At 31.8% G+C, this 10,600-nt stretch overlaps 1 protein-coding gene across 1 annotated transcript; it reads right to left on the bottom strand.

The window, feature by feature from the left end:
* On the bottom strand, positions 1-9,475 carry LOC116024499 (disease resistance protein TAO1-like). Its single transcript, XM_031265401.1, has 5 exons — positions 8,870-9,475; positions 2,635-3,751; positions 2,227-2,502; positions 799-2,112; positions 1-690 (listed from the first exon to the last, which is right to left on the bottom strand). Exons 1-5 carry the CDS (start codon positions 9,352-9,354, stop codon positions 130-132), a joined length of 3,753 nt encoding a protein of 1,250 aa, XP_031121261.1. The 5' UTR covers positions 9,355-9,475; the 3' UTR covers positions 1-129.
* Between the last annotated feature and the right edge of the window lie 1,125 nt (positions 9,476-10,600).

Consider the following 10,600-nt stretch of genomic DNA (forward strand, 5'->3'; position numbering starts at 1 on the left):
GAATTGTCATAACTGATCCTCTTACTTAAGGCTGCAGAGCGTGTTGGGGAATCAAGTACAACTTTATTATAATTGTAAAGTAGGTTTAGGTTTACGTACAAATTACAACATCATTATTTACCACACTAGCTAATAATGTTCATCTTCATTATCCCAACAAAAGCACTTGAGTAGAAACTCCCAAATGCAACATCTTGTGTGTCTTCTCCTACCCCTACCATTCTGCTCGTCACCTGTTGAATCCGCAACAGTTTCTATCATTAATCTATTTTCTTCATTTTGGAGACTACTTAAAGATCCATCTGTTGCTGTTTCCTCAAATTCCAGGAGTCCCCTTGTGGATGGAAAGAAACGCACTTCCTCCTCTCTGTTTCTATATATTTCAAATAGACAAACTGTCTGCAAAGGACAGAATTCTGCATAAACCTCCAATACTTGTGCAATCACTGTTGGGACCTCAAATTCAATTTTGTCATATCCATTGATCTGAATATATTTGGGTTCCTTTACAATCCAAGCACCAGTGGTTTTGCTTCTCACCCTCACTCGAACTCCATTATAGCGATTTTGTTCATTTTCACTGATAATGAGTTTTAAGGATTCAAACCCCAAACAAGTTGGAATATTGCAAAATACTAAAGTTCCCCATACTTGAAGCCAAATCTTGACACTATCACCTTCGTAACGTGCCTACATTATGGAATACCAAATCACATTATAGTACTACTAAAACACCAAATCATCAAAGACGACAAAGTGATAGATAGAGATCAAGCTAACGGAATGAACATAACTAACCTTGAACCACTTTTCAGTCGAAGAAATACTCAAAGCACTGCAATTTGTTATCTCAAGATTTCGTAAGGATTCGAGATTTTTCAGCCCTGGAAGCTCAACCAAACTTTTGCAATTGCGAATATTCAACTCTTCTAGACTTTTCAAGTTTGATATGTCTGCAACTCTTTCTAAACGGACACAATTTTTTATAGAGAGTTCCTCCAAACTAGGAGGAAGTTGTAGGAGTGCTCTAAGATTTTGCAAATCCTCCAAGTTGAGGCTTTTCAAATTGGAAAGATGACAAAGGTTGAATGGTAAGGTTTGAAGAGAGCAATTTCCATTCAAATCTAAATATGTTGACAAGGAAAAATCTCCATCTCCATCTCCAACAGTGATCGAAAGGTCTACTTCTTGCAAATAGTTGTAAGAAGTAATCAAAGCATTGCAACTTGCTAAGTCAAGCACTTCTAAGGATTCAAGACACGCAAGGCCTGGAAGCTCAACCAAACTTTTACAGTTGGGAATGTATAACCCTTTGAGTCTTCTCAAGTTTGATATATAAGCAACTTTTTCCAATGAGACACAATTTTCTGCAGAGAGTTCCTCCAAATTAGGAGGGAGTTCTGGAAGTGCTCTAAGATTTTGCAAATTGTCCAATCTGAGGCTTTTCAAATTAGAAAGATGACAAAGGGTGAAGGGTAAGTTTTGAAGATAGCAACTTCCTGATAAATCTAAATGTGCCAATGAGGTCAAACTCCCCAGAGCAATTGGAAGATCTACTTCATGGAGATAGTTGTTAGGCATACTTAGACTTTCCAATGAGCATAAATTGGCAACTGAAGGTGGAAAAAAACCGAGAGGATTACGAGTTCTTTTTGACCACAAATGAGGTGATAAGATGCCAAGAAGTTGAGATTTTGATTCCAGTGGTAGTAAACCCTTTTGCTCTCCCAGGCGTAGGACCTCTAGATTTCTCAAACATCCTAAAGAAAAGGGTAGGTGTGAGATAGCAGTTCTTTGAGCATATAACCCTCTTAGTTGCTCTAATTTTCCCAAGTCAATTGGAAGCTCCTCCAGTTTTTCACAACCATTTAAAATTAAGAACTCAAGGGACCTTAACTTGCAAATGCTACTGGGAAGCACCTTCAGTTTCTTGCAACTACTAAAATGTAACTCCACAAGGCTCTCCAGACTTCCAATTGATGGGTGCACTTTGACTAAATTTGAACAATTTATAAAAAATATTTTTTGAAGACTCTGTGCTCCAGTGAAATCCAATGTTTTCTTAAGTTGTTCACAACCATCAAGCTTTAAAATCTTCAAGCATCTAAAATACTGTTGAAATAAAGTAGAGGAATTTAATCAATTTAATTCTATTTTTTTCTGTACTTGGTAAAAGTTCTTAAGAAATAAATATGTAATGTTAAAATAATCATTAAACATACTAACCTGCATATTGGGTTGAAACTCTTCGATATTGCTATCTTGCACGTCTAACTCAACAAGTTTCCCAAAACAAGAATTAGATGGTATGTGACTCAAATGGCAATTATACAACCTAAACAACCTAAGCTCATTGGATAAATATTCAAAAGATCCATTGAGACATACTCCATCCAATATGAGTATTCGTAACTTTACCATCCTTGTGAATAGTTTGGTATTCAAAGGCACATACTTTAACATGTTAGAATTTACAATCATACCTTCAATTGCTTCCGTGCCCTAATTTTAAACAAAAAGCATATTATGTAACAATATCTTATACATTCAAAAATCTTTCGTACTTTAATAAAACTAAGTATTGCAAGTAAATGAATTAACTAGAATAACTCTAGTGCAAAGGATATATCTTACCTTGTTGTCTTGGAGAACATCAAAGACATCCTTTGGGTCCATCAATCTACTTCGTTTGCCAGGTTCTCGTGGAGATTCTTTTCTAACAATTTCTCTTCCCATATCCTGGACTAAATCATGCATCTCAAGTCTTCCAACTTTTCCAATCTGATCTATTGTTAACAAGCATTTTTCTGCCAAAGTTCTAATTCCACTTTCAGCATAAAAACCACAAGCTTCCAATATCATAGCAGTGTCGTTTTTGTCATGCCCATTGAAAAAACTAGCAATATCGAGAAAGATGTTTTGAGTATCATCATCAAGTGCATCATAGCTAATTTTAAGAATTTCTTGAACTTCGCCATGAGGTATCTTTTTTAATTTCTCAATGTCATCCCTCCATTCTTGCACTGATTTTCCATGTAAATGAGAACCTATGACTTTAAGTGCTAATGGAAGTCCATTAGTATAACCAGCTACTTTTTTGGATAGTTCAACATAACCCTCTAATGGTATAGGATCATCAAAGGCATGCCAACTAAAGAGCTCCAAAGATTCATTAGTGCTTAACATGTCAACCTTGTACTTCTCGTGTGTTCCAAGGTTACTCAACAAATGAATATCTCTAGTTGTCATGATAATTATGCTACCTGAACCAAACCAATCCCGTTGCCCTGCTAATGATTCTAGCTGAGTTATATGATCTATGTCATCAAGAACAATAATAATTTTTTTTGATCGCAATCTTTCTTTGATCAAACTTATTCCTCTATCAACATTATCTATTTCAAATTTCTTTCTCTTGAGTGTTTCACAAAGAAGTTTCTCTTGTAAACGAACTAAACCATTGTGTCGTCTCTCAGAAACTTCTGATCTAATGTTTGCTATAAAACAACTACCTTCAAACCTTTGAAAACTCAAGTTATATAAGGCTTTAGCAAGAGTTGTTTTTCCAACACCACCCATACCAAAAATTCCAATCATCTTGACATCATTATTTGTTTGACTTTGTAATAAATGATGTATATCTCTAACACGAGAATCAATTCCAACAGGGTACTTTGCAACATTCATGTATGTATGATTCACTTCCCTTAATACCTCTTCAGTAATTTTCTTGATGAACTTTGACTCAAATCTGATCACATTCAAATTTATTAAATGAATGTCAATTTAAATCGTTACTAAGAAACCAAATTGAACACATGATACAATATTGTAATTTTGTCCATAAGACATATATGTTTTTAGCCTCTAAATTATATGTGATTTCAATATTCTTGGAATAAGTACCCCTTAAGTGAACGGAAAATTATTTGGTGGACCCGGTACTTAGGTCTAAAATACAGAATTTACATACTGAATATTCATAATTTACATGCTTAATATAATGTTCAACAATTCAAATTGTGAATATTCAATATCTAAATTGTAATTTACATACTAAATGTTCACAATTCAAATTGTGAACATATATTCAATATGTAAATTGTGAAGTGGTCTAGTGGCACCCGATTGCACCCTCACATGAGAGGAGGTAGGTGGGTTCGAGTCTCAGTGGAGGCAATTAGTTGAGAAAGTAGCTATAAACAGATACTACATTGTAACAGAGTCAATAGTATTAAAAAAATTGTGAACATTTAGTGTGTAAATTTTTTATTTTGAACACGAGTTCACCTTGCAAGGTGGACCGGAGTCCATGGTATAAGTATTGTTAAATGAACCATGTTGCACAATAAAATGAATGCTTAATAAAAAAATGGTAAAATTACATGTTCAAAATAAGTAGAAAATAACTTCAGTTTCACATACAATTAACAATAAATTATTAATTTGTTTAGAATTTTATATCTATTAATTATATTTTGTTCTAACAATCTTCTAGCCTTTAAAAATTCACGGTGACAAAAATGTAAATATTTGAATAAGAATTCGCGCCCATTACTCACTAATACAGTCACCGTTTGAAAAAAAAATGTGGATAGTTTCCGTGACCGTTTCTTTAACAAACGGGTCGCAGAAACTGAATATTAAAATAATAATATACTTTCTACGATCCTTCCTCTTGGAACAGTAGCAGAGAGTTAATTAAAAACCTAGGGATCGTGATCGTCTACAGTGCTCTCCTTCTCCACACTGCTCTTCGTCTCTCCAAAGCTTTCCTTCTCCACACCGTCGACGACATCACCGCCACCGCAACCTCCACGACACCGCTATTGCAGCGAAGCTCTATCGCCACCACTATTATTGCAGCGAAGCTCCACCGTCGACACCCCTACCGCGCTCCACTGCCAACCCAAAGCCTGCCTCAGCCACCGCTAACCCAACGCTACCACAGGACGCGAACCACTGCCACCCGCTCGCCTATGTCTATCTGGTTGGTTTTTTTAATATTTAAATTGTTGAAAGTATGGTTTTATTATTATTTTGATAAATATTATATTTGATGAATTTTTAGAAATTTTACTTCGAATTTGTATTAATTTTTGATTATTTTTATTATTATATCTTGAATTGTTAAAGAATATGAATTTTGGTAAATATATGTATAAATTTGTTGTTTTTTTGTGCTTATATATTAATGTGTGTATGCTATGTTTTTGAATTTTTTTTGAATTTTTATTTCAAATTTTATTAGTTTTTAGGATGAATTATTGCTATTAAATATTAAAATGTGCATACCTATAGTGCTTGATGAGTTATGCATACTTTGATTATATGTTATTTATTTACTTATTTTCATGAATTAAGTGCTTTGATTACAAATTAGGTTTTTTGATGAATTAGGTAGCTAGTTTGATAAATTAGGTATTTGATTAGTTAGGTATATATTGAATATGAATTATTTTGTTTGATGAATTATTAGATTGAATATGATGAGTTAGGTATACTTTGATTATACATTAGATATTTTAATTACGAATTCGGTAATTTGGTTTCAATTCAAATCACCTAATATCATTTATAAATGCGTCCATCATCGAGTATTCATATCTCCACAGTACTTAGAGTAGCATTCTATGAATTGATAGATATGGATCAGAGTTGGATATATGAAAAACACACTACATTCAAATATATGCAAGGAGTTCACGAGTTTATAAAATATGCTGAAGAAAACAGAAGTAAAAAGGCGGAAAACTTTATTGTATGTCCGTGTTGTGATTATAAAAATTTCAGAAGATATCGTAGTTTTGATCAAGTGAAGAGCCACTTGATACGTCGTGATTTTAAGGAAGGGTATGATCAATAGATATGGCATGGCGAAAGCTTACTTCCTAATACAAGTGCAAGTAAGAAACTCATATAGATAGTGAAACTCATGCAGACGCTGAAACTTAAGCAAATAGTCAATTGGACGAGTTAGGAATATCAATGGGAAGCCATGCAAAGTATGTATGAAAATTAAATTAAAATTTTAGTGTGATATTATATTTTGAATTACAATAAGTTATTTCAATTACTAAAATATATAAGTATTTTGTAGTGTCAGATACAATCGGGAGGTTTTGAGTGTAGATACTATGTCAAGTGATAAATGTTTGACATATTGACAAAATATTTATCTGTTGATTGTTTTGATGAGGTAACTGAACTTAAATAGAAATATGTATAATCAAATTATATTTTATTAATTAACATATTTACTAATTTTATTAATTAAATTATTTGAGCAAATACTAATTTTGGTCCCACAACTATCACTAAAATGATAATTTTAGTCCACATGTTTAATTTCTACCAATTTTGGTCCTACGAGTACTGTTTTAGTACCAATTTTGGTCCCATGACTACTGTTTTAGTGCCAAATTCATCGCGCCGATCATCCATCAGTTTAAAACGTGCCGAAATCTAAAATTTTTAACAGTATTTTCGTCTTTTTTCAACTCAATATCCCAATTTGAGCATGAATAAAGAGATTTAAGCCCTAAGATCGATCACAATTCACAATTCTCCTCCTCAAATTAAGGTAAAATGGGGAGGAAAACTGTGAATTTTGATCGATCTTTGGACTTAAATCAATTTATTCATGCACAAATTGGGATATTAAGTTGAAAATGATGAAAATATACATAACAATTTTAGATTTTTGCACGTTTTAAACGGATGGGTGACCGACGCGATGAATTTTGGCACTAAAACAATAGTCGCGTGAATGAAAATTGGTACTAAAACAATAGTCGTGGGACCAAAATTGGTAGAAATTAAACATGCGTACTAAAATTGTCATTTTGCTAATAGTTGTGGGACCAAAATTGGTATTTGCTCTCATTTTATTGGCATTTGAAAACAATCCATACTTTATCAACGAAATAAATTAGACTCAAGTGGGCAAAAATACTTCTTAGAAGAGTGTGCATAACTTTTGTTTTAGATTAAATATTATCTTATAAATTATTATTGTGTTCAGAGAATTGTATTGATATTATTGTGTTGAAAGTGTGTTGATAATATTATGTTGTTAGTTAATTTGTATTGTGTTGATAGTATTTGTGTTCATAATATTGTGTTGTTAGATAAATCATATTGTGTTGATATATAGTATGTTGATAGTTACTAGTATATCATGCGTTGATATGGATTATGAGTTGTATAGGAATTTTTAAAAATTAGGGATTTTAAAATAAATAAATTATTTTTAAAAAATAATCAGCAATCGTTCTTCACTACGAACGGACACGGATGATAAAAAAAAGGTTTTTGCGACCGTTCTTCACTAAGAACGGTAGCAGATGCTCAACATTCCGCGATTGTTTAATAACGGTCGCAGAAAATCCAAGACTTTCCGTGATCCTAATATTTGTGACCGTTACATTGTTCAACAGTTGCGAAAAGCCCTTTAAAAGAGTCGCGGATTAGTTGTTCTGTACTAGAGTGACATCATCATTTCTATGAGTTTGCAATAAATAAAGTATATCTCTAACATAAGAATCAATTCAAACACGATACTTTACAATACTTATGTATGTAGGATTTACTTCCTTGACATCATTATTTGTTCAGTAATTTTTTTAATAAACTTTTACTTTGACTGATACCTATCACATTTACGAATGAATGTCAATCTAAACCATTAAATGAAATATAGGCAGCAAACAAAAAGCAAAGAATTAAATCAAATAGAACACATGTACGTACGCTAGTTCAAATATAAGAAAGGACAAATGACACTTTTTCCCCTTATGTTATGTACTTATAGCACTTTTCCCCCCTATGTTATTAAAGTGGCAGTTTTCCCCCCTGAGTTATTTTAAAAGTGGTAGTTTTCTCCCCTGTATGTTAAATTGACATTTTTGCCCTTAAAAATAACTATTACATTTATTTTTATTCTCCAACCAATTATTACTAATATGTATGGAAGATCACAGTTCGATACAAACCTAATCGAACACCATAGCAATTGAACTTAAATAGTATAGACGATTATGGTTACGATTCAGAACCGAAAAAATAAAATAAAATAAATTTTGAATTTAGACTATTTTTAAATAAGAAATAAAATTATAAAAATAAATAAATAAATAAATAAGTTTTGATTGGCGGTTCAAAATCGAAATTGGAGCCGAACCGTACCGATTTATCAAAATAAGTGTTTGATCATTTTCACTATATATGACTGTGGTTAAGTTCCGGATCACGGTTCAACAATTATTTAATTTTATTTTTTCGATTTTGAATCGTAACCAGAACCTCCGTACTATTTCGGTATGATTGCTACAGTGTTTGGTTAGGTTCGAACCGAATCGTGATCATCCATACATATAAGTAATAATTTGTTGGAGAAGAATAATAAATGAAATAATTATTTTTAAGGGTAACAATGTCAATTTAACATTTCAGGGGTAAAAATTGCCACTTTAATAACACATGGAGAAAAATGCTATATGCACATAGAGGGAAAAAGTGTCATTTTCCCTATAGGAAATGTGTATTTTAGTCTCTTATGATTCTAATGTTTTAGCCAAACAGCCCATATAATATTTTTAATTGTTTTTTAATCAAGGGATATAATCAATACATAGTTATCATTTCTAAAAGGAATTAATATTTATGACAAACAAATTAAAAAATAATAAAATTACTTACAATTCACGCGGTGCAGATTCTTCTTGCATTGTTTTACCAAAAATATGAATCCATCCACAAAAATATCATACTATCTCTCTCACACACAACAAAACAAAAACAAAGACCAAAACAAAACCAAAACCAAAACCAAAAACCAAAAAAAAAAAAAAATTGAAAAGAGGATTACCCGTTTGTCATGATTTGCAAATCCCATCCGGACAAATCAGCAACGGTAGTGAGTGCAGTTTTCCACTCATCAACTTTTAGGTCTCCAAATCGTTTTCGATGTTGATTCAATGCCTCGCCAAACTCACCTGTTTGTTTCCGAACCTCTGAAGGATCAACGTTGTAGAATATAGGAAGAACCATCTGTTGTAATTTTTCCTTGCATTCTAGGATCTTCACTAATTCATCAAGACACCATCTAGATCGAGCATAAGTTTTTGAGAATACGATGATAGATATCTTGGACCCCTCGATGGCCTCCAATAGCCTAGCAGAGATGTTTTCACCTTTCGGGATTTCTTCATCATCGCGAAAGGTATTAATTCCAGCTTGGCACAAATCTACATAGAGATGATCAGTAAAAGATTTTCGTGTCTCTCCTTTAAAACTCAAAAAAACATCAAACAACCAAGGTGTAGTCGTTGAAGATGATGAAGAAGAAGCCATATTTGAAATTGAGAGCGCTATGTATCTTCTGTCTTGATTTGCTTGCAGCTTTCCTAGATAGCTAGTTTATAATATTTAAAGAGCTTGGAAAATGCGTGTAGTAATGGAAAGGAAAATACTATTTTCCCTTCCAAAATTTTCACCAAATATTTCCTTTCATAATGAAACTTATATTCATTGGGTAGATGAATTTCCACTTTTGGTCGAGTATGGGATCATTACTACATTTATTTCCCGACTATTGAAATTTTTAAATTTGATACCACGACTTTTAAATCTATACCACATTTGATCTTTCCGATCAAAATTCCGGCCATTGGTGATCATATTTCCAACGAGTAATTTATTTTAAGGGAAAATTTCTCATTTTCTTTTTTTTTTAATTCATTTTTTCCCAAACCCCTTTCTTCTCCCAACCCTCATTCCCCTCTTTCGCAATCCTCTTCCCCAAAATTTCGGCCACCCTCAACATCTCCCTTCAAAAATTTGATCAAAATTTTGATCAAAATGACCAAATATAGTAAAGATTTAAAACCCATGAGACTAAATTTAAAAATTTTAATAGTTAGGACTAAATTTAGAAATGATCAAATACTTGTGGGACCAAGAGTCGAAATTTTTCTATTAGGTATTATGAATTAGTTGGCCCCGCCTATTTTTAATTAAACACTAATTTAACTAATGAGATCAGTTTTTTTTTTTTTTTTTGAAAAAACTAATGAGATCAGTTCTGTTTTGCACTTCTAGCTGAAAAGGTAGTAGTTAATAATAAGCTAAATGATTGAAATTAAGGTGTTTTGTAAAATTAGTTGTTATATAAGAGAATAAGTGTAAAAATACATAAAAGACATTTTTTTTTATAAATTTATAAATTCAAATTTAAATAGTGATATATATTGCAATTTAAAGTCTAAATATATATCACATTAATGATCTAGAATCTAATAATAAAGTAGCAATATTATTTCGAATATCCTTCATCTCACTATTTGACTCATTTAAATTTTCATTGCTGGTGCTAGTAGAACTAAAATCTTGAAGATTATCGGGCGAGATATAATCTGGATGTTGCTTGAGCATATTAAACATCATGTCAACTTGTGATATATATATATATATATATATATATATATATATATATATATATATATATATATATATATATATATATATANATATATATATATATATATATATATATATATATATATATATATATATATATATATATATATATATTACTCTA

Source organism: Ipomoea triloba, chromosome 7 (genome assembly GCF_003576645.1).
Source record: "Ipomoea triloba cultivar NCNSP0323 chromosome 7, ASM357664v1".
Taxonomy (NCBI): domain Eukaryota; kingdom Viridiplantae; phylum Streptophyta; class Magnoliopsida; order Solanales; family Convolvulaceae; genus Ipomoea; species Ipomoea triloba.

What these genes read in the sequence shown, in the direction of transcription:
- LOC116024499 (XM_031265401.1), bottom strand. Translation starts at nt 9,354, where the DNA reads ATGGCTTCTTCTTCATCATCTTCAACGACTACACCTTGGTTGTTTGAT. An exon ending in ATGTTCTCCAAGACAACAAG is followed by an intron (nt 2,503 to 2,634) that starts GTAAGATATATC and finishes GTTTAAAATTAG; the next exon opens with GGCACGGAAGCAATTGAAGG. An exon ending in AGTTTCAACCCAATATGCAG is followed by an intron (nt 2,113 to 2,226) that starts GTTAGTATGTTT and finishes TTATTTCAACAG; the next exon opens with TATTTTAGATGCTTGAAGAT.